The sequence below is a fragment of the Haemaphysalis longicornis genome, unplaced genomic scaffold, assembly GCF_048455015.1.
Source record: "Haemaphysalis longicornis isolate Haplotype H1 unplaced genomic scaffold, Haemaphysalis longicornis Haplotype H1 scaffold_1, whole genome shotgun sequence".
In the NCBI taxonomy this organism is placed as follows: Eukaryota; Metazoa; Arthropoda; class Arachnida; order Ixodida; family Ixodidae; genus Haemaphysalis; species Haemaphysalis longicornis.
The window spans coordinates 394,325,739-394,349,178 of NW_027526203.1; the positions used below are offsets into that span (position 1 = coordinate 394,325,739).

A 23,440-nucleotide genomic window follows, 5' to 3' on the forward strand; every position below is an offset into this window, starting at 1 on the left:
TCTTGACAGCTACTCCTCCAATGAAGGGACAACTGGGCGCTGAGCTAACGCCGCCTAGTAGAGCGCACGCGAAACCAGCCCAACAACAGTGTGAGTGGCGTTTGAGGCTGTCACGCACCTGGCGCGCCTGGTTGCACTTTTGCCATTGCAATTTTAGGGGTGCAAAGATTATGCGAGGAAACAAAAAATTGGCAGCTCACATTGGGGGTGCGAGCATTACGAGAGTGCGAGGATTCCACGAGTAAATAAGGTACGTATCGCATATGTGCTAGTGTGCAGTTATTTCGACTTCACTGACTTTACTGAGCTGAGTAAAGTCTACAAACTAATGAAATGAAGCCGCATTCTTCCGGGCAGAAATCTTGATGGGTATCAGTTTACACCGCGTGATCGAATTGGGATGATCTGCTGGTGGCCGGCTGAATGATTTTTATGGCGCAGTCAAGCTAATCCGAAAAAGTGCGCGTCAAAGGAAACATCTAAAAAAAAAATCGGCAAGGAGAATACAGAAAGGAAACCAGCCCTTTGAATTAAATTTTCTACTAAATAAATTCACATAAATGCCCGGAGAGGTCGAAACATGACCTAGAGACTTCAGACCTAAATTTGCACAAATAATCTCACAATGTTTACCAATGACTTCACTGCCATTGAAGTCATCCTGAGCAGTCTGCTGTCGATGCGGTTACATACACTTTAGTGCTGGTGTATAATAAAGTATCTAGTCTGACTCCTCTGTGTCTTTGTAATTTTTGGTTACAAGAGACATGTTTTTCCCAGAGTATCGACGTTTTACAGTATTTAATTTCCACTCAAATACACAATTTAGTTTTCAGTTCTCGCGTAAATATCTGAGTGGACACGCAATACTGGATCAAGACGGGAAATGTGGATGGGGATACCTGCTTGGTATGGCAGGCAATTTAAATTAGCACAAAATCATAACAGGAGGGTGCCTGCTTGGTATTTTGCAGCACATTTTATTTTACGTAATCTTTACTTCCCTCACCTTGCAAATAGAACCACCTTTACATGAAAATTACTTCTGTTGATAAACAACTGTTTTACAAAATGTCAAGGCATACTGTCGTTCACTGCACCAGATTTTTGCTTATATTTTGTGCTCCCCCATAACCAGCACCCTAATAAATCCAAAAGCAAGTAAAAAAAAAGGTGACCCTCACCCACGGAAGACAGGAGGGGACCCAAAGCACGAGCAAGGGCACCCAGAGACCTGAAGATTCCCAGAATGGTGCCCTTCTGAGTAGGGGCCCCATACTTGGAGACTAGCGTTGTCAGGCATGGCACCACGGTTCCTGAGGCTACACGGGGCAACAAATAAGTAAAAACATATTTCATAACCAGTTGATAATATAAACTTAATGCACAGAATAAATAATGCGTTTGTTTTTAGTGAAGTCAAGTTAGCTTCATTCATGATATTATACAAGGGTTGTTTGATAAGTAAGGTAAAAATGCAAGTTAAGCAGCATTTATGAAAACAATTTCATTTCTTTCAACATAGCCTCCATTGAGGGCTACACACTCTTCTCTTAGAAACACACATATAAACACATTTTGTGTTTAAAAAACTTAACACTGCAGAGCAGCTTTGGTATGCCCTGCAGTGGACATGCCGCTACCATCTGGTTGCTTTATCTAGTTTTCAAACAAAAGCTTTTCCAGATGAACTGAGTTTTAAATGCTGTTTAAAATACTCATCAAAGCGATCTAAAGAGTATGTTTACTGAATTCCTTGATGTTGTTTTCTGAGAGGTCAACCCCACTAAGAAAGAAAATGTTGGTGTGCTCACTAGAAATTACACGCCGAGATCTGTTATGACCTGGTCAAATCAAATATAGGCAGTGAAGACATTCATTTACCCCCTCACCCCCCCCCTCGAAAAGGCTATAACTTGGAAGCAAAGCCACAGATATAACCTAACAGCTTGCAAGCCATTCAGTCAGCTCAGAGCTATACTGTAACATGCTATCTTACTCCATTCAAATTCCCCAGGTCGTATATAACCTCCTTCTATATGGCCCGATAGATCAAGTGCCTAGCTTCTCCCCATGTAGAAAAAATGATGGCATGGAGCTTAAGTAACCGTATACTGGGTTTTGGTGTTTAAATTCATTTTAGTTCAGGTGCTTTGTTTGCTTTGTATATTTCAAAACAAAAATGTCATCCCTAAATGCAAAAAAAAACAATAACTGAGTGAGAAAATAATCACAGACTTGCTGTGGATGTACAATACATATAACTTGTCTTGTAGACCATTACCTCACCACGCCCTGTGCTCAAATAAATTTAACATTATCCAAACTCCTCATAATTCAGAATAACGTCTGCGGATCCAGATTCAATTTGAGTGCTGAATGCAATGTGCGGGGCATGCTTGCATGAAAAAAAGCAACAAATAGGACTTGGGTTAGCCATGCGTAAATATGAAACGTGCGTGAATTTACCTTCAACACATCACATATTGCATGCATGCAATACTCACAAGATAATCTTCATTCTTTAATGTTAACCCCTTCCTGGCAGCAAATATATCTGAGCAAACACAAACCCTGGTTCCTCTAATGTTGCAATAATATTTATGCGGTATGTTATCACCTTGTTCGCTTTATCTGAAAAGGTGCAAACTGTAAGCAAAATTTTTATACCACCCTTATCAGGCAAGCTCTAAATATTCAAAAATATAATACTTGAAACTTTATTCCTTCCAGAACTAAACAAAATTTGAAAATCCTGTAAATAAACAAATGAACTAAAAAGAGGCCCAGTGGGGATAAAAATCCAGCAAAAAAAACCACCCCGAAAATTTGCTCCAGGGTTAATTGGATGAATATACCCTCCTCAGTACCCATCACCCCTCTGCAGAGATGTCGACACTATCTGCCACATTAAGTGGAACGAGTATCTATGTGCGTGAGTTGTTTTTATCGTTTTTCAGATATTCTGGTCGTGATAACGTTTGTTCATCGCCCGAACCCCTTACCCCTAATCCCCTCTACTGATCAATTGGAGGTGGCATGGGTCCACCCTGACCCCCAGGTCCAAAAAGCCCCGGTGGAACGTGCTGCTGAAGTCACCACTAGTCTGCGCCCAGTGGTCACCATCTGCCCTTAAATTGCATACTTCAAATAAAGTTTATTCCTCTCTCCTCTGGATGAATGTACAATAAACCAAGCAAAACTAATGGCCATATTGAAGGGGCCTCTGCAATTTGGAAGCATTGTTGAGCCTTCTCAGGATTACTGGCACTATATTATGTGAATTGTATGGATTTAGTTGATGAAAAATAAACTTGCACACTCACAAAATGCATACAACATGAGTCCAAAGTATAGAATAGACGGGCTCCAGGCCACTCCAATGATGATAAATGATGGAATGATCATCACAATCCCCTAAGGAAAAGACGAGCATCAGTCAAACAACAATACAGCAATAAAGATGAGCATTTGAAGTGTGCAACTACACAAGTAAAGTGGAACCAGACTCGCAGAACCAGGTGGAAATGTGTGGATGGAGAGCTGGCCAACCACAAGTCCAGCAGGGGCAGTGAAAATTCCGCGTATTTCAATGTCACACAACAATTGTTGCATTGAGAACAGTGGTGCAAACAAGAAATTGTGCACAAGGAATGCAGTCATTACTTTCATCATGGTCACACTTTCAAGACCAGCAGAATTCCAAATTCTGAATTAGCACATAAGTAGGATTGTTTATGTTCCAATGCCAAGCATTCCTTTATGCATAACATGGGTGTAACAAAAAAATTTTTGCTACACTCATTTTGTTTGTCACCCAGCGGTGACCCTTGTTTGGTGTCACTTTTTTTTCTGCATTATTGAAAAATTGACAAGTTGAAAACGGACAGACACGTCAGCGGCATAGCCTAACAGTAAAATGCACGCTGCATCAGTGGCACTGAAAGGGTTACTAGTGCAACCTGAACTGAACGGCAGTTGCCGAAGCAGTCAAAGATATTAAGTATGCAATCTGCCAGCTGCAAACAATAGTGATGATGAAGATACCGCATCTCCATCATACGCATGAGCCATTTTCTCATATCCCAGCTAAGGAAACCTGATGGCAGGACCTTGCACCATCACATGCGAGTCTATTTCGGTATCTGGTGTTAAATGGTTACTTTATTTTCCTGCATTTGGAAATATTGAGCCAATCACGAGAGAAGTGTCCTGCCTTCATATTGGCGGTGATAGTGGGCTTCTAAAAAACCTTGCCAGTTTTTGATCTTGTGCAAGCCCCTACCGGCACCAGAGGCATTTTTTTTTTATCAACCCAGGTTGCCTGTCATTCGCTCTAGGCACCAGATTTGCTAGACGGGAACTACCTGTTCATGGCTGTGACAGCGACAGTGGGCTATGGGTAGGGTACTTCTAATAATGAACAAAGTGGACAGAGCATCAAAACAAAACTTTAGTACAGCATTCATTTTTCGGCTGCAAAAAGTATCCCTCAAGTCCCTCAAATGTGCTTAATGACCTTGTATACCTTTGCATGAACTGCTGAGTTTCACTTCAGTGCTTTGTTGACCTTTTGTATGCCCCGAAAAGCCCCCTACAACTGTTGCAATGCGTTTTGGAACTCTGTCACCAAAACCAGCAGTGACAAATATTCTTCACACTAAATCTGCTCCTTAAAAATTCCAATTTTGTGCTTAATACAACCAAGAGACACCTAGCCTATAATGCACTTCCCCAATGCCCACTAAAATGTCACTCACACGGTTGTTTCTGCTTTTTGCCCTCGTAGATATACAGGCACTGCAGCCATGAATTGAAACGAAGCACTGTGCATATATAGTTTTAAAATGCCCCAGCCAGCACAAGTGGATCTTTTTTTTTTCTGCCTACCTCAACATACTGACACCAGTCCACAAAAAAAAAAAAAAGGAAAAAGGAAAAATAAAATGAGAGGACAGGCTGAGGACAGGTTAGGGCCACTTCTGGCCTGCCACCAGAAGTGGCCCTAACCTTGGGTGGAAATGTTAGCAGTGTTGCAAGGTAGTGTTTTCATATTCAAATGATGGGTAGGTAACTCAGTCTTTGGACGACGATGTCTCAAAGTACGCATGTAATTTACTTCCAAGCAAGATATTACACGATGTTTAGTTAACTACTGTAATTGACAGTTTTTAAGACCCAAGTTCCTGATGACTGAATTCTATCAGCTTTGAACTTTTTTTAAGATTAGGATTAGGAAAAACTTTATTTGTGCCTGCAAAACGACTAAGCGCCGCGACGCAGGCCTGGCGTCGTCCTAGGGATTGCCGTTACTAGGCGCAGCGCCAACGCTTCCCGTCACCGGGTCGCCTGGTCTGTGCTTTTCGAGCGCACCCCGGACTTGCTGGACGGCCCAGAGTTGAGTGTCCTTGTCGCTACTGCGTGCAGCGTCCTGGAGCTGCGGCGGGTAAGTTCTTGATTGAGCCTCGTTTGGAAACCAGGCACAGTCCCAGAAGATGCTTCATTCATTGCTATTAATACCTTATATCCTTAATAAGAGTGGGTAATTTAGTTCTGTACAACTATACTACCAGTTTCCACTAAATTGCTTAGTAGTTTGGTTTCGGGGCTTTATAACCAAAAACCCAACCCATCTAGAAAAAGCTCTACGTTGATGATGATGATGATGACTGATGATTGCTATTGGTTTCCCCTTTGTAGCGGGGTGATAACAAGTCAACTTACTAAAAAGGACTAATATAACTATGTTTTCCACACTTGGTTCAATACTAGCACTGCTTAGGGCAGGCACAAAAAACTTATTAGGCACAAAATACTTTTTTTCTCAAGTACTATTCCAATATGTTCCAAGTCTCCCACTCTGCCTCCCACAGGTGGCTATGAATGCAATGCTCCAAGAGAAACTGAAATTACTGAGAAGTTTTCAAGCTACTGCAATAGAAAATTACTCCACACAGTGCAAACCTTTTTGCTGTACACCCATGCTATAGCTGCCACAATTAAAACTGTGCAAGATTGGAACAAACACCAAATCTCAAGGTTGGTCATCAGCAAATGAACTGCCAATAGCCGCCTTTATGACTGCCAACGATTGCTAATGACCGAGGACTGCCAACTCACCGCCAGACAAACTCGCACTTCCTTCCCTGGGGGAACTCTGTGAACGTAGCCACCTTGGATCGCAGCCATGACAAGACCGACTACAAAATACATCTTTCCCTGCTGCATTCTAGAACAGAAGCAGAGTGGACAAGCCGCATTCTAGAAATCACTGTGATAAGAGAACAGTCTCCTTTGTTTACGCTAGTTCAAAAACATAAAAACAATGTATATACAAAAGCACAGGCTTGTATGTGTTCATAAACCGCTGTAATGTTTGGTAGGTTGTGTAGCACCATGTAGTCTACATAGCTATTCACATGCACAGTCGGAAACAAATGAATCTGAAAAAGCCCAAATGAAATGCACAGAATTTTATATTTCCTCCTACATATACTATGCGGCATGGCTGACTTTTTTTTTTTTTTTTTTTCTTATGGGTGGGACTGTTTCCTACATTTACTTGAGATATGACCATACTCCACTCTAATTAACCACAATTTTTGCACTTGCGTGTTTAGACTACAGTTGAACCTCGTTATAACGAACACTGATAAGCGAATTATTGGCTATAGTGAACTAAATGCGATCTTTGGTTGGTCACGCTTTATTTCAATGACACTTATTCTTTTATAACGAAACAGACACCGTGAGCTGCGCGCAATATCGGATATAATGAAGAAATATTTGACCAGGCGGCTGAGGAGCTAGTTGGAAAAACCCTCCAGCATACGAAACTGGAGAAGTATAAAGGCCCTTTTGTTCGTGGACACTGTGGAAAACTCCATCCTGCTCAGTGGTGTGAGTAGCCACCAGATGAAGACCACATTTTTCATCAAATAAATAGACTCAGGCCTGTTTTGTCAAGTGAACCTTGTTTTGTTGTAATTTCACATACTCATGCTCTGACTCATTCAGCTTGAAATGCAACAAAGAGAAGGTAAGAGTTACCTCGTTTATAGTAGGTTGGAAGCCTAAAAAATGCATTTTTGTCTCAAGTATTTTCGTGAGAGTCAGATTGTCGATTTGTTACAGCCGATTTTTACCCCTACTGTTATAACAAATATCGGTTATAACGAATAATTTTCCTGTCCCGATATTACTTCGTTATAACGAGGTTTGAATGTATTTCCTTGTTTTCACCTCATTTCTCCCTGTATGTTCAGGTTCATATTTTCTTGTTTCCATTAGATTTTTTCCGATTTTTCCAAACTGCACAAGGCCCATACAGCCTTCATTAACTTGAAATCTGTATAAAAAAACAGCAGCTCATTTAAAATGTCTAACATGTGCACTTGCGAGCCAAAGTCTAAATACCACAGGAGTTGCTGCCCAAATGAAGTGCAAAGTTACAACTGTAATAGTAGAATGATTCTGTGCATGCAACTCATTGAAAAGTGAAAACGTCCAATGCCACTTGTATCATTTCTCCCGAGTGCACTTCTAGTGTTTGCCGCAGAACGCTGCTCACCGCGTGTACTGGAACCTGCTGTGCGTCAAAAATGACAGTGAATACTCCAGGCCCGAGTAGAACAGCAGGTATGAAAAGTATGCCAGGCCACACTGACGGAGCACTTGGTGATCTGGAATGTGCAAAATAGGCATTGCTGAACCGAGTGCAAGAGGATAGGTGTAGTTCAGAAATGAGTGAGGGTGGAATAAAATGAACAAGGGCTCAAACTGAAGTGAGTTTATTTGGCAAGAAGTAAAATAACTGCTTTCCTTTTTACTGCACTTCTTAAAAACCAACTGCACTCAAAATTTCGACCTCTTGAAAACCCTACTTCCGTATAGTCTGCTGAAAAAGAAAGCAACATGCAAAATACAACAGCTGAAATACGCGCGTGGACGCCGCAAGCGGTCAGCAAAAATCAGCGATTTTGAAACCGAAACCGAGGAGAGCGCGGCCATTGAGGTGACGTTGCAGCTGTCCCGTGGGCAGCCGGACAGTCAACAACTCGGGAGAAAGTCTGCGCGCACGGGGCAGAAAATGGGTGCAGCGTGCGCGGCAGAGCACGACCAGTTCTCCAGCTGTGTGGCTGGCCAGAGGAAGAAGACCCCGTCGGCTGGAACGCCACAAGCGCGTCATGGCTGTTTACGCAATCCGCCGGCAGGTGCAGCGTGAACTGCGGCGGAGCTTTTTTAAACACTTCCGACTGATTACCAAGGTGTTTGTTTCACGGATCTACCACTCGTGTCCCAGCTGATTTGGGGGCACTTACTACACATTCAAAATAAATTTGGTCGAGGTGAAATTTGAGTGCAGTTGGCCTTTAAGTGACATATGTAAGAATTGTGCACTGTCTTTTCATTATATTTTGCCCTGTATAGCGCAAGAGACTAATGGCTTTACACTGACAGCCATGCAGCCACAAGTTGAAAGTAAGCAGCCGTGTTTTCATCCCCCCCCACATGCTTGTCATTCTATTCGTATCCACTGTTCCACAAAAAAACAATACAATCTCTTATGTTGCCTCTGTCGAGACACCAGTGCGAGTTACGGTTGCACGAAAGAACCTATCTCAAAGGTCTGCAACTCTGAAGATTTCTGCATGAGCTGCAAGACGGCTGTAGTAAAAATTATCCGAAAATTATTAAATGTCTTAAAATCTGATTTTAAAAAATACAATTGCAACAATTACGCTCGGCCAAAAGTGACCTTCATATCCTCCATGATCACAATTCTTGAAATAGCGTGAGAGAAGTAGCAGGGCTGAGAGAAGAACCAAACTTATTCAATCATGCAAAAAAAGCTTCAAATATTTGAAGTTTTCAAACTATTTGTGAATTCACATATTTGGAGTTCGAGCTTTTAATAGCACTGTTCATGCATTTAATATAATGACACTGATGAGGGGTAGCAGGCCAACTGCTGTTTAGTTTACATTCCATCAATTTCACTTTGGGTAGGAAAACAGAGGTGGGATTTTGAGTTTGTCCTTTTCGAAAATGTCCATTTTACTCGTGGGCTAGTTGCACTTGCCCACAATTGATATTGCCCACTTGCGCTTGCCCACGATTGCATGTCCTCTGACCAATGACATGCACAGAAACCGACTCCACACCTTGCGTGTGTTGAGTCACACGTGATCGCCTGCTTTCAGCCAATCAGGGCTCGCTTGAAATGGATACTTGGAAATGGACACGAAATAGACGAAACTTAGAATTCCGCTCCAGAACACCGAGAAACATGCGACTGAAAACATAACAGATTCACACAAAAGCATCTTTTTAGTTCTTCTGCTTTTTGTGAGCATATTCCACCATTTTACAATATGCCAGATGAGAACATTTGCATTAAACTAAATACTAATGCGTAGCATTCTTATGCCACTTGTCTTGAGTGTGAGTTCTGTACAGCCAATTTTGTGGTCTTTCGAAACCCTGTCTGACCAATTCTCTCGATTTACGCTATTATAACAATTACAGGTGGAACTTCCGTGAAATCAGCATTATTGTAAAAGTGCAGGGCGTACGGTTTGCCATTTTCCATAATTTTTTTTAAATGCAGAGCATTTCAGTAACTCACGATGTCACCCGCGTTGGCGTCCATAGTCCGCATCGCTCCCCCTACACTATATAAAAAAATAATACTTACTGGCGCCAGGTTTCGATCCCACGACTCTGCGGGCGGAACGCAAGGTACATGTTGCTCTACCCACTCGGCCACAAAGCCAACACAGAACGGAAGGTTACGAACGCGCCTTATATCCTTGACTCATTCAACCGTCGGCCACAGGTACGCCCTCCCCCCCGCGTCCTCCTCGCCTTCTCTCCGCTCGCAACACCCTCTCTCGCCGCGTTCGGTTTGGGCGCACAACAGGTGGGGACGTGCGCAACACCCTCTCTCGCCGCGTTGGGTTCGCGCTGAGCAACTGTCGGTTCGCGCAGGAGAACAGGTGGGGGCGCTTGCATCGCGCTCTCTCGCCGCGGTCGGTTCGCGCTTAAACCATATATGTCGTTCGCGCGCGCTCCCGTCGCTAACATCTGTGGCGTGATCGTGACGCCAACATCACGCGTTCGTGTGGTGGCGCGATTTCGGCGCTATAACTCTCTCTCGCGAGGGGCATTGGATTGGATTCGATTGGATTGGCTTGGATTGGTTTGGATTGGATTAAAGTGGATTGTGTTGGATTGTGTTGCGTCATAGCCGCGGCAGGGGGTTCACGGCATGTTTCACCATCGACTTCATCGACAATGTCTGCGCTCTAAGACAACAATTACAACAACAACAACCAATACGTAATCCATACGACTTGCAGGCGCGCCCACCGCGGAAATGCTCTGCATTTGATCGTGCCCCTCGCGAGGGGGATGTTTCTTTTTCACTTACTATCGCAAACACAACCCAGCAAGTGTTCCTAACTAAATGAGTGCGGGCGCTGCCGGTTAGTTTTCGTCGATTGACCTGAGATCTGGTTACTGGCAGATAGCCGTTGATGAGCAAGACCGCGAAAAGACTGCACTCGTGACCCCCGATGGCCTTTACCAATTCCGGGTTATGCCATTTGGTCTGTGCAATGCTCCGGCCACATTCGAGAGATAGATGGACTCCCATTTTTTGTAAGAATGAGTTTGAAACCTGCTCATACAAATGTTGCAGCATTTGAAAAAGAATAGTTTTGTTGAATCGTAACACACACACAGAGAGAGAGAGAGAGAGAGAGAGAGAGAGAGAGAGAGAGAGAGAGAGAGAGAGAGAGAGAGAGAGAGAGAGAGAGAGAGAGAGAGAGAGAGAGAGAGAGAGAGAGAGAGAGAGAGAGAGAGAGAGAGAGAGAGTCGGCTTTATTTTCTTTTCATTCCTTCTGTAGTTACAAGGTAAGGGTTGGCGCTGTAAGCCTCTTAAAAACCTTCTGAATAAAAACAAGTTTTTAAATTTTTCTTATTCTTTAGTTTCTCAAAATTTCGTTCGACCAATTATCTATCTCCATTTACGCCATTATAACGATTACAGGTGCCACTTTTGCTAAATCTGCCTTATTGTGGAAATGCAAGGCGTTACACTGTTCGCCATTATTGGAGATTTTTTTATATTTTTCTTATTTTCTAGCTTTCTAAAATTTCGTTCAACCAGGTATCTCCATTTATGCTATTGTACGATTACAGGTGGAACTTTGGCGAAATATGAATTCTAGTGGAAATGCAGGGCATTACACAGTCCTGGTTGGGGGGGGTACTCAGCAAAGAATGCTACGCATTAAAGAGTGTTCTGCATTGATTGATTGTGGAGTTTAATGCACCAACGCGACGCAGGCGATGAGGTGCACCGCAGTGGAGGACTCCGGATTAATTTTGACCACCTGGGGATCTTTAACGTGCGCCAAAATCTCGTACACATGGGCATTTTTGCATTTCGCCTCCATCAGAAAAGTGTTCTTCAACTTGTTATGGGTGGTAAGCATTCGCAACACAGTGCGGACCATCTTGACAAAGCCCATGAGAGGTGTCGAACTGATGTTTTCAAACCGGACTATATATATGTTTGCCCTGATAGCTCAGGGAACAGTCGTTTTCCAATTCTTCGAGATATAAAGGGTACATTTCCCAAGTAAGAAACCTTCCTTAGGGAAGAAATTTAGTGAAAAACTCGTTTACAAAATTACCTTTCGTTGTAGTAATGAAAAATGAATTATTGCTTGTGGAATGGAAGGCTATGCTCGGCAGAGATTTAAAAAAAATGTAATTTACGGCCTCAGCCAAGAAAATTTTTCAGGAATGAGTCATGTACACTGCAATTTCTTACAGTAACAAAAAGAAAAAAAAATGCATAATACACATCCAGACTGACCAAACTTCAAAGAATCTTTTAAGACATAACCATTGTAAAGCTGTACTGAAGGTGGCATTCCAATGGCACGAAGAGCTCACATGACATTGCATTCCAACGGCACGAAGAGCTCAGATGGCATTATTTTATTTTTCTTTAAATGGCTATACTAATGCTACAAAACACATTTTCACCTTCAGGCCCACTCAGGCAAGTAAAACTTTGCCACATGTGACTTTCTTTAGCGTAAATATTTGTTGGAGACTACAGTGTACCTGACTGACTCAGCAGATAGAAAAATTAGTGAAAAACTAATGTGTACTGGCACAAATTACATTCAAAACATCGATAATATAGTTGCACTGAAATATATAACATTGAGGTGTGCAAATATTCAATACTTCAAATACTTCACCAATATTGTTTGCTATTCAATTTGCAGAGCAGTTATATTGTTTGAACACACGCATGCCCCTCTGGGTTGGCTTTTTGCCACGACGCCACAGCTGTTCAAAAACGCCCAACACATGTAAGCCTTGTGAGAAACAAGTGTATGCGAACTCTAGTGTATGTTAGCTGAAGCTGAAGTTTCGTGTCAGTAGTGATGTGAGTGAAGAATCGAGAGTGCCCACTTGTAGGCTTGCATAGGGGTGGAACAGGCCACATGGGTTTGGGAGCAGATCTGGGAGCAAGCAAAATTACCTTTTGTAGCAGGCTTGGAGCAGCCAGAAAGGCCTTTTGGAGCAGGTTTGGAGCAGCCAGAAGGGCAGTTTGGCATGGGGCTGGCGCGAAAGCCTATACCAGCCTTCTGCCAATTAGGTTTAATCTATTCATATACTACATTAGGCATTCTATTGTGCACTAGAACCTCCTCCGAACCATGAATGCAGTTCTTGTACCACGTCTCAAAATTTACAATATGTGGAGTCATCTACCTTCGGCCCCGATGAGTGTGCTGCATTAGACTGTTCAAAATGTAAACCTCACGCACCAAGTCAAAGGGGATCAGCTAACAGGCCTGACTTCATGTCCAGTAGATGGCAGTGTTAAGCGAACTAATGGCAGCATTCCACAAAACAAGGCGTTTGCTTGCATTTTTTCTATAGAACAGTGGCTTCAGTGCATGCGAAGCCCAACATAGATTTGTCTTCGGCCGTCACGGGGTTGCGAGAGTCGAATGTATGCCGTAGACTTCATAACGTGAGCTTGTTAGAAGGCATAATAAATGCTAGACCATCCTACACATAAGCAAAGCGAACCCCAAATTCACAGGTGAAAATGAGTAATTAGCTCACAACAAGGGCGAACCAAATTATCAAGCGACAGCAAAGTATCCAAGACCCTGTTTGTTCAATACATGCAGCTACACTCGGCAAAAATGGCCGACTAAATTAAAATTTACATCCTATAAACTATACAACCTTTTGTGCGAATATTATTCTGTTTTCTATCTGTTCGCGATGCGACACAAAATATCTCACTCACTTTTGCTTGTTTTCTATTGACACAAAATATTTTACTCCCTTTTGCTCATTTTTTATTGATCGTGTCGCAGCGACTGGCACCAGCAAACAAAACCATGCAAATGTGACACAAATAAATCCAAAGTGAAGACGGAGAAGGCGCACAGTGCCTCCGGCCCTATAGATAAGCAAAAGCCAACTTCCATAGCCACTCATAGCATTAATGAAACCGAAACCATAACCACAGTGAAATGAAAAACACGATGTTTCAGTGAAGTCTCCGGGCAAGAGGCATCATGGCAGTCGTATCTCACGGCTCCATTTCGGTTCTCCGGCGCAGGACAGCGCTGATAAATGAGTTTGGCGCTCAATAGCGCAAATGGTGCAGCTGTTCCACCCCATGCTTTCAGTGAGGTACATACCAGACACCAGCAAGCCTAGCCTCTTTTAAATGACTGGATAGACCAGTCAAATATACTTGCTGTATTGACAGCATGTTGAAGAACCCACATTTCTTACTGGCAATACACGCCAAATTTTCGTTTCACTGGTTTGCCTTCTTGGCTTAATTTTTAATTTGTTATACCATTTTCTAATCAGAACAGGAACACTTAGATGTGGGCCCTGACAGCTTGAGTTATCTTTTTTTTCTTGTAGCCATGTTTCAGAAGCTTGGTAAACACTAAAGTAAATGCAAACATTCTATTCTATAGGTTCACAGTCAGTTTTCACTATTCGTATTAGAAACTATTCAATTCAATTTTCAGTCAGCTTTGACAATTCATATTCGATTTGCACTCCCAAAGTTGATACTTGCACACTTCTAATATTTTAGTGTCAATCAAACATGAAAATATATTGCATAATTACTATTACCTTTTAGTGGTAGCTTTTGAACTGGCTGAAACTTGAACAGTGACGCTGGATTGACATAGGAGAGCGCCCCCGAAAGAGTTGAAGCAACGGAATGTGCCTGAAATGGCAGATAAGACATGAGCATTTTAATTATCAAGCTTGTTAAGCAGAACACTAATGACTGACAATATTCTTCAAGCCCTAAGGCTCGGTACTTTTGTGAAAACTTGCCATGGCAGCTATCTCCACCATTTTCCACTATTACAACATGAGTATTAAGTTTATTTTTCAACCTTTAACTCAAGTCAAAGGGCTGGCAAAGGTGGCAGATAGTCAGGTCTAACAGGTGCCATTACTGTTGACACTGTTGTGAATTTCAGACATTTGAAAGATTGCACAATTCCCACCATTACATATAAACAAGGTAAGTTAATGTCACACAAATTTTCGTGAATTGTTAATCTGTTGTTAGTCTTGTTAAATGTTAATCACATTTAATTAAATGTTAATCTCATTTCATCTGTTGCCCAAGACGACAAACGCAACAAGAAAGAAGCTACCCAAGCAGCGCCGTAGCCAGCATTTTTTTTTTCGTAGGGGGCTCTGTGTTATGGGAGGGGCTCAGTTTTGCCAAAAGGAACAGTAAGTCTCGCGTACGCGCTGCCAGGAAAAAATTTAGGAGGAGGTTTTAACCCCCCCAAGGCCCCCTGTGGTTACGTCCCTGTGCCCAAGATTGACAAAAACAAATGCAGACTAAATACGAGGACCAGTCCGTACACTGCTTTGCTGCTTCGAGTACTAAAATAAAACGAAAAGTTGGAAGAGCATTGTAGACATCAGCATGATGAACACAGTCAGACGAGCAGGACTGAACACAAAAGATGCAAACAAGGATTGCATTTGTACCAGTGATGTATGTACCATTTCATTTTGTGGCAAGTCAAAAAAATGTTTGAGAAAGGGGGGGGGGGGGGGAGCGGGGGGGCTACACCTGGGCTATGAGGCGTGCCTCAGACTTGCCACCTTTCTGACCAGCGGAGAGTGCTGGCTGATGTGTCACTTCTGCAACACGGCTGTCTGCGGAGTTGTCCCCAATGCCAACTCCGCATGGTAGAGTTCGCATTGGGCCAATTTCGCCCTCATGCTTCTCTTTGGGCACCTTGGTAATGTGATCCCCCCCAACCAGCCCCAGTCAACGCCCTCTAGACAAGAAAGCCTAGCAGTGCACTGCCATAGTCCCTAGTTTTTCTCATTAAAGGATATGCAAACATTAATCTTTTTTTTTAAGACTGTAATGTTCTTTTTTTTTATAAGCACAACAAACTTGCCTAGTTTCATACTATGACACAGCTGCACTGGTTAAGCTAATTTGCTGACTGCATGTGCACCAGTTGTATGTTTATTGTATATTAGGCATGAAATGTGTTTGGCCCAACAATGTTAAGATTTTGTGTGTGCAGACACATTTGGAGCACAGGTGCTAAAGGGGTCATGCAGACAAAATACATGTGCGTTTTATTTTTAAAATTTGGTGTTTTATAGTGCCCCCCATACTTGTCCAGCAACAAACGATGCTTTATTCACTGAGAAATTCAATTAAAGTTAAAATTATTATTATCCTACCAAATCATGTGTTTTGTGACGCCTGCGATGACATAACCAGGACAGGTCTACAAACGCACGTTAGTGCGCAGTTTAGTCTGCAATATACTGCGGAGGGACTTGTTTATTGTTGGTACAAAACCTACACTCGCCAAAGTGCTAAAAACAATAGGTAAAACAAATGACGTTTCGGGGCCCGTACGGGTCCCTTGTTCACATATGTTCATATGTGAACAAGGTTCATATGTGTCAGGTCAGTCATATGTACGGGTCCCTTGTTCATATGTGAACAAGGGACCCGTACGGGCCCCGAAACGTCATTTGTTTTACCTATTGTTTTTAGCACTTTGGCGAGTGTAGGTTTTGTACCAACAATGTTATTTCCTCGCCAGACGAGTTTTCGTCGAACCTTGGACTAGGGACTTGTTTACCGGCACTCCTCTTATACCTCTGTCACACGGCAAATCTAATGTCATTCAAAGTCAATGACATTAGCTGTCAATGACATTCGGCTCAGCCGTGCAGGTCTACACGGCGAAACAAATGTCATTTGATTGTGATAGCGGGGATGATTAGCGAGCTCGCAAAACCTCAAAATTACATTTAAAGCGCATCTAGAATGTTTTCACACATATTTTTTTTAAAAACGTAACAAAGGATTATTTTTGAAATAAAAAACAAGAAAACCACCTATTTAGGTGACATCAGTAGACATCACAAGCCGAGACAAGTCTGCAAAAAATCCGGATTAGGGTAGCGCGCGCATTGGGTATAGTGCCTAGAATATATTCTAGGCACTATACATTGGGGACGAGACTTTATTTTTTGTTAGTACTCGTTGGTCTTTCTCTATTTGAACAACAACACAAAGAAGAAAATATAAGTTTACTGACAGTTTTTAGAAACAATTTTTTAGAAACAATATTATTTGGTTTATTACTGAATTTTTCTGTCTAGGGATGCGCTACTGCTGTCGAGGCTACTCATTTGGCCACTAACTGAGGTCCGGGACCTCAATAAGCCGCTAAATGTCATTCGCCTCAAATGTCATTTGTTATTCTCGTGTAGCGCCGAATTAATGACATTTAGAGCGAATGACATTTCCTCTAAATGTCATTAGATCTGCCGTGTGACAGGGGTATTAGATAGCACCACCGTACTGTGCAAAACCGCTGTCCGCCTTTGCTTTGTGTCTGATCGTATTTGCACCTGGCTAGTTGTTACGGCAGGTAGCAATCATTTTGTGAAAAAAGGGGTACACTAGACAAACAAGGCCCCGTAAGACAATGTTGCTTGTGCCAATCAGCCAGTGTTGTGCGACACAACTCCAAAGCGTCGGACTGCTGTGCAGCTATAACAAGCATAGTGTGCACAGTACCAACAGCAGTACGCACTGGCACTTCTATGTTTACATGCACGTTCGTAACTTCCATTGTTTACCGCACAATTCTTACTGCTATAAAACCATTTACATTTAAGTGAAAATAGCTAGTTCTGCAATCTTATAAGCCCTGCCTAACTTACGTTTGCTTTTGCTGGCCTCAGCCAATCACACAGCTGTGCATATTACAGCACAGGTATTAGCGCGGGAAATGAACTAGTGAGTCGCATGAGCATTCCATTTTTCCTAATTATATAGCTTATTTGAGCAAAGTGTATGTTAAAAGCGGTGTCAGTATGATTTTAATGAGGCAATCTTTCGAATGAACCAAACGTGTTTAGCCTGCATGGCCTCCTTTTAATGCGTTATTAGCGGGCCCACAAGCAAAGAGTTTTCAAGCAAATTTATACATCGGGATTTTTTTTTTTTTTTTTTTTGCGCGAAAGCACTATTACCCTACCAACCTGAATTTCAGCTGTTTGTATAAAGCCCTTTCCCAACTCTCTGAGTACATGTTGCTGTTGAAACCAACAAGCCTTGCTAGATTATTAAAAACTCCTTGAGCCCTCACATTTTCATATAAAACGCCTTGAATGTATCATCCCTTAAACATTGTCTTTCCAGCAATGCATTTGACTATATAAATGAAGCCAACTTTAAGAGGCTCTGTTAATATTGGCGATTGAAGGGCAGCTGCCATAACATCACAGCATTGCAGATTCACCCCTGTGGTTGCTGCCCTAACATTGTAGCAACAACCGAACATTTAAATTTCCTGCTTCTTGTGCTCCACAAATTGATAGAGAGGTGCTGCCATCTCTTTGGGGTTGTACCAACTTTTTTTGTGCAAACTTTTGTTCTGTCATGGTTCTATCTTCCGGGACCCAGGGGAACTGATTTTCATCTAGAGCAGCTCTCAGCCCTCATTGTTTATTTCTGGCTCACAAGGCTTCAGACACTCACATGACCCAATTTTTGCATCGTCTACTCTTTAGGAAGAGATTTTATATTGGTTCTCACATCGTGCAGTTTCCTCCTGACACTAACATGCTCCCTGTAGTTTAGATATGGGCCTGAGCAGCAGGCACCATTTGCACTGAATGAAAGTCACAAGAGCTATGAAATGTTTTAACTTTAAAATCAAGCATATTAAGCCTTTAGCACAGGCATACGGGAGAGTTAAGCAGGTCACTAACTCTGCCATTTATCAAATAAGGTCCAGCAATAATCCCTTTTCACACGTAAGCAGTGCCACCACAACAATCAGCCACTCCTCTGCAATGCCTGGGCATAACAAAAACATGAAGAAAACAACCAAACACTTACTAAGAGGCACACAGACACACTGTACACAGAGGTGTTTGTTTGTCAACATTCCATTCTATCCTTCTCCTTAACTACCCTCTGCTCTCCCCTGAAACTAAATCCTGCGTACAACACTGATTTTGAGTGACCTTTTTTAAGGTGCATATGCAGCAAGTTGACGCTAATAAAATTTTCCTGAAAGCCTTACGCTCGTACATGAACTTACCCGCTTCTCCTGAGGCAGAGACTCTGTGAACATGAGGCTTAGGAACAATATATCTAGGAGGGCCAGTGAAAGAGCAAAGAGTGCCGGGGCCACAAAAAACTCTTCTGAACCCTTGTTCGCCATGGCAAACAGTGCTCCAATGAGAGGTCCAACGATGAAACCAACAGAGAAGGCAACACCAATGAGTGCCTGCAAGGGAAGCACCCAGGGTAAGAGACGCTTTTACATCAATGAAAACCGGCTCTGAGCTCAGGACCTCGCATACGGCAGTGGCAGTTGAGAACGAACAGAAACAAACAAGTTTTTCACTTAGTCCCCTCGCTCCGAGGCAGTCAACTCCCAGTGAATGACAGATTTAGCATGATTTTTGCTGACAGAAGGGAACAAAGTTCTACCCAGGCATTTCAAATGTGCAGGGGCATGCCTCTGTTCTGCAGGCAAGTAATAAGGTAAACCTTTGCTCGCTTTCAGTGCAGAAAGAATCCTTCGCGTACCAGTCAGCAGAAGCTGTTGTTATGAACTTTTGAAATCATGCACGCAGTATCCACTGAGATGTCACTGTCTCCCTCAGAAATGGCACTACCAGTCTTGAAAACCAACGACGTGATAAACAAGAGTAGGGCCCCCACACTGCCCCAATGCAATCTTTAAACACTTCATAAAATTTACCCTTGTAACGTGCTAAATTTACACCCAAACAGTGAAGCGCTCTCTAGTGGGAGACTGGTTTAAGTTAGACCAGCAGAGGTCCTTAGGCACTACACCACCACTGTGACAGGCATGTAGCAGCTTCTCCTCCCTGCCTACTGACACTATAGGCGCAGAGAGCCATCGTACAGGGGAGCTACTGTATTTACACGATTGTAGATTGACCCTTTTTTTCAAGTTTGACAATCCAGTGTTGGGGGTTGACTTAGAATCGAAATCGAACTTTGTGCCGCTTGTAACAGCAAGAGAAATGAGAAATCAGGGGTGCTACGAGCTGGGGAAAGTGTAACACCCTCGTTTCTATGGTTACGGCCGAAGCATAGCATTTACCATTGCATACATTCTGGCGTCAATAAAGGTGGATGCCGACTTTGAAAGTTGGCATTCCGGATCTGTGCCCTTTGTCCCCCTTACCTAGAGTGGCTAACCTTCCACCAGCGCCTTCGGAAGTGTACTGAACGTGATATGACTGTTCCTACGTCAGTGCCGTGCATCGATTCAAGGGATTCGGTAATACTCATTTTGTTTATTAGAGACGAACAAAACGCTTCTTGAATGCAAGTAACGTCCACACGAATCAAAGAAAATCGCGAGCGGCCACTTCTGTCAGCCGCCATGTTGTTTGTTTTGATATCGCACGGCAGCAGCTGCTGCTGGTAGCTCCGATAGTTGTCATCTCGCAGTGAATGTGTTCTCATGATTGGGAATAAAGTTTCCCACTCAACCCACACTGCATGGTTATTCCACGTGCTTATACAAAAGCTTTTCTTTTTTAACATCTACTGCGCGCACCATGAGCGTACGGCTCTTGTGGGAGCATCGATCATTGATGGAAGAGCCACCGTATGGGGGGTATTGGTAGTTGAGGGAACAGCTTCTCTTTGTGATATGATTTTTTAGGCGGCCGCGTTGCCAGGTGCTTGTGTCATTCCTGTGTTGTGCTGAATCGTCCCGTCTACCACGAGCGCCCTTGGCCCGAAGAACTCTCTCGGCACTCGTTCACAGCAGCGTTCAAACGGGCTGCTTTCTGTGCTCCTTTTTTTTATTTTTTTATTTTTTTGAGAGAGAGAGATGCAATTTTGGGGAGGTCGACCTACATTCGAGTCGACTAACAATCGTGTAAATACGGTACATAAGAAAATGTAAATTACGGCTTACCATTCCTTTGCCTCTCAGTTTCAAGCTGCAGACATCTGTGACAACAGCAGTGCTAAGACTTATGTTGCCCTTGCTGATGCCACCAACGATGCGCGACAACACAAAGAGTGAGAAGTTGTTGGACACAGCCCACAAGGCATAAGACAAGGCCACTCCACACTGGAAAAACAAAAATGCATAGTGAACTTAATAACCAACAATAAACATTCTATTCCATCAGAGACACCATGACTATCATCGTCGTAACATAAGAAAGAAAATGAAATCTTTATGCTAGGGAACAACGGCATTTGCCATTGTAACCTTCAAATAAAGCTACCCACAAAGAACGCAACTAGAAACTCGATAACAAGGAGTTTCACATTATGCCATAGTACGGAGGGCAAAATAAAATCAATTTTCGCTGTGAGAGAGTTACAATGTATCAGACAGAAAGAGTGCCTATCTCGAGTAAATTATATGACCAGAATACACTGTAGGTCTCTTGTACATACCGTAGTTAAAGTGAGCATCCATTTTCGTCCGTAGACGTCAGACAGCGAGCCAATCACAGGGGCTGTGAGAAACTGGAGGAATGAGTACAAAGACCCAATGCAACCTGAAAAATAAAAAAATTGACGAGAGGCACACATAAGTGAAACTTGCTAATCTATGAAATCCCTACCAGTGTGCATCAAGAAGGACAATGCAACATGCCTGTGCCTGCACAAGTCCTTCTACAATAAAAACGGTGTTCCACAAGAATCTCGCTCCTGATTCCTGTCATACTCCCCCAGTAATCCACTGATGTCTACATGAAGCGTTTCTCACACTGCAAACTCAAGGGCTGTGCTTGTCCTAGTTAGTAGCTAAGGCATTTTGCTGCTATGTTTAGAGTCCCAGGTTCAACTTCCAGTCATTGCAGTTACATTTCTGATGCAAACAAGACATAAACATACCTGTAGAGAAAAGTTTTGTTGCTGTAATATTAACGAAGGTTGGGCTAAAGTAATCCGAAAAGCTCCAGTACATAAAATCCCAATCCAATACGTTGCTTTGGCACACGAAAGCTAATGCTGCATGCAAAACTTCAAATCCCAAAACATAAAGTGAACCCTTTCGATCATTCTGATACTTTTCTATTTCTAAGCCTGGTGCTGCTTCCATGGCAAAATAAGTTGCTCTATTTCATTAATAAGCTTTTAAGCATGATTCCACTTCAGAGGAGCTGCAGTTCCAAAGCCCTTCAACCTGTTGGAGAAGTCTCTGGCACAAAAGAAGTTCTGAACACACTCGACAAATGTAGACTTACAAACTGACATAAGTAGCTGTATGTATGATTTTGTGCCAGACTGTTAGACCAATATCACCTTCCTTAAAGGAACACTAAAGTGAATTCGTCAAGCTCCTGTTTTTGCTTGCACTGCGTAGGATGGCTCAAATAAACACATTTTTCATTGTTTATCCGGCCGCTACAGCGGTATTTATTTTATAAAGCCTGAAAGAAGAAGAACTACCATGTGCAGTTTGTGGCAGCCGCACCAGCTAACAGCAGTGACATCAATAAAAGGTGCTACATGATTGGACAATGTCCAAGATAAGACATCAAACTAGTTTCAGTTTCGGTTCTGTGAAACACCATGCTTGGCATCCGACATAATATCAGTGGATAGGCATTCTTGACATCTCAGTATTCGGTACACTGCGCTTGTGCCATGTTGTCAGCTGTAAAATGCGTCAGAGAAGCCTACCAGTACAGCTTGGAGTCGTAACAATCCCTAGCCAATGCATAAGTAGTGGATGAATGCCCTGGTGTCACCGCAAACGCTCAAATGCGATGCGCTTTTCCCCCATCTTTGGAGCTTGCCTGGCTCAAGCCTGCATTGTATGAGGCATGCTTGCACCAGGCCAAGGGTCGGCTGATTCAGGACTTTGCCCGCAAGCACTGGCTGCTATGGCAACACCACGCCAACAAGAACTCACCAGCGTGTCAGTGTCAGTCTGCACATGTTCTGCAAACTCGCTCATGGAGCAATGAACGTTACAGTGCAAAAATGGTGAATTCACTGTAGAAAAACATGCACTATTGGGGATTCGAACTTGCAATTTGCAAACCAACAAAGCTAGTGCTCCAGACCACTCGGCCGTAAGCCAGCGTTGCCAGGCTGGCTTCGTATAATTCGTATAATATACGAATTATATAGTGTATAGCCAGTTTACATTTTCATTTAATTTTAGCATTTCAGGGAGTTTAAATGACTATTTCTTGTAAAGCACTCGTGCAGTAAGTGTCCCCCAAATTCCCAGAATATCTAATGTCTAGCGACTGCAGTCCTTAGGTGGAAAAGCGTTCACAGATGTGTGGTCGTGCTGCTGACCGCTGTGCTGGTTCACCGAGCGCAAAAAGTACTTTCTGCACCCTGGTTTCGTACCTATAATAACTTCGCTGACTCTTCTCCCGCCTTCAAGTGGCTTTAGGTTTTCTACTAACATACCAATTAGCGAAGTGTCGCATGTGCCCTTGTGTGGAGCGAACTGGATTAGAGCTTCATAGCCTACAAACTAACCCGCTAAAGGCACATTCTTCCTGGCACAAACGTGCTGTGGCTTAGATTAAACCGAGTGAATGAATTTTGACGACCCGCCAGCAGACTAAACGCTGAGCCGACTGATTCTGTTGGAGGGTCGGCGAGCTGTGCGGTAGCGCAGTCAAGCCAAGGCATCTTCTTTTGACGTCATACGAAACGTAGAAAATGAGCGAGGATGCAGAGAGGAGGACAGCGTTTTCGAATTGATTTTTCTGCTGAATAAAGTCTTATAAACGTAACGAGAGTGGTCGAAACATGGCCTCGAGACTCCAGACTACAATTTGTGCTAGTAATACCACAATGTTTACA

The 23,440-nt window shown here is 42.9% G+C and overlaps 1 protein-coding gene across 2 annotated transcripts in view; it reads right to left on the minus strand.

The window, feature by feature from the left end:
• Rtet (major facilitator superfamily domain-containing protein rtet) overlaps window positions 1-23,440 on the minus strand; it is a 43,696-nt gene that overhangs the window by 13,854 nt on the left and 6,402 nt on the right. For both annotated transcript variants that reach the window (XM_077686661.1, XM_077686662.1), the window contains exons 4-11: window positions 21,059-21,162; window positions 20,565-20,723; window positions 18,699-18,887; window positions 14,206-14,302; window positions 7,571-7,682; window positions 6,121-6,229; window positions 3,327-3,417; window positions 1,185-1,322 (exon numbers count right to left, since the gene is read on the minus strand). In XM_077686661.1, the coding sequence (XP_077542787.1) occupies window positions 1,185-1,322; window positions 3,327-3,417; window positions 6,121-6,229; window positions 7,571-7,682; window positions 14,206-14,302; window positions 18,699-18,887; window positions 20,565-20,723; window positions 21,059-21,162 (999 nt within the window). The remainder of the gene's footprint in view (window positions 1-1,184; window positions 1,323-3,326; window positions 3,418-6,120; window positions 6,230-7,570; window positions 7,683-14,205; window positions 14,303-18,698; window positions 18,888-20,564; window positions 20,724-21,058; window positions 21,163-23,440) is intronic.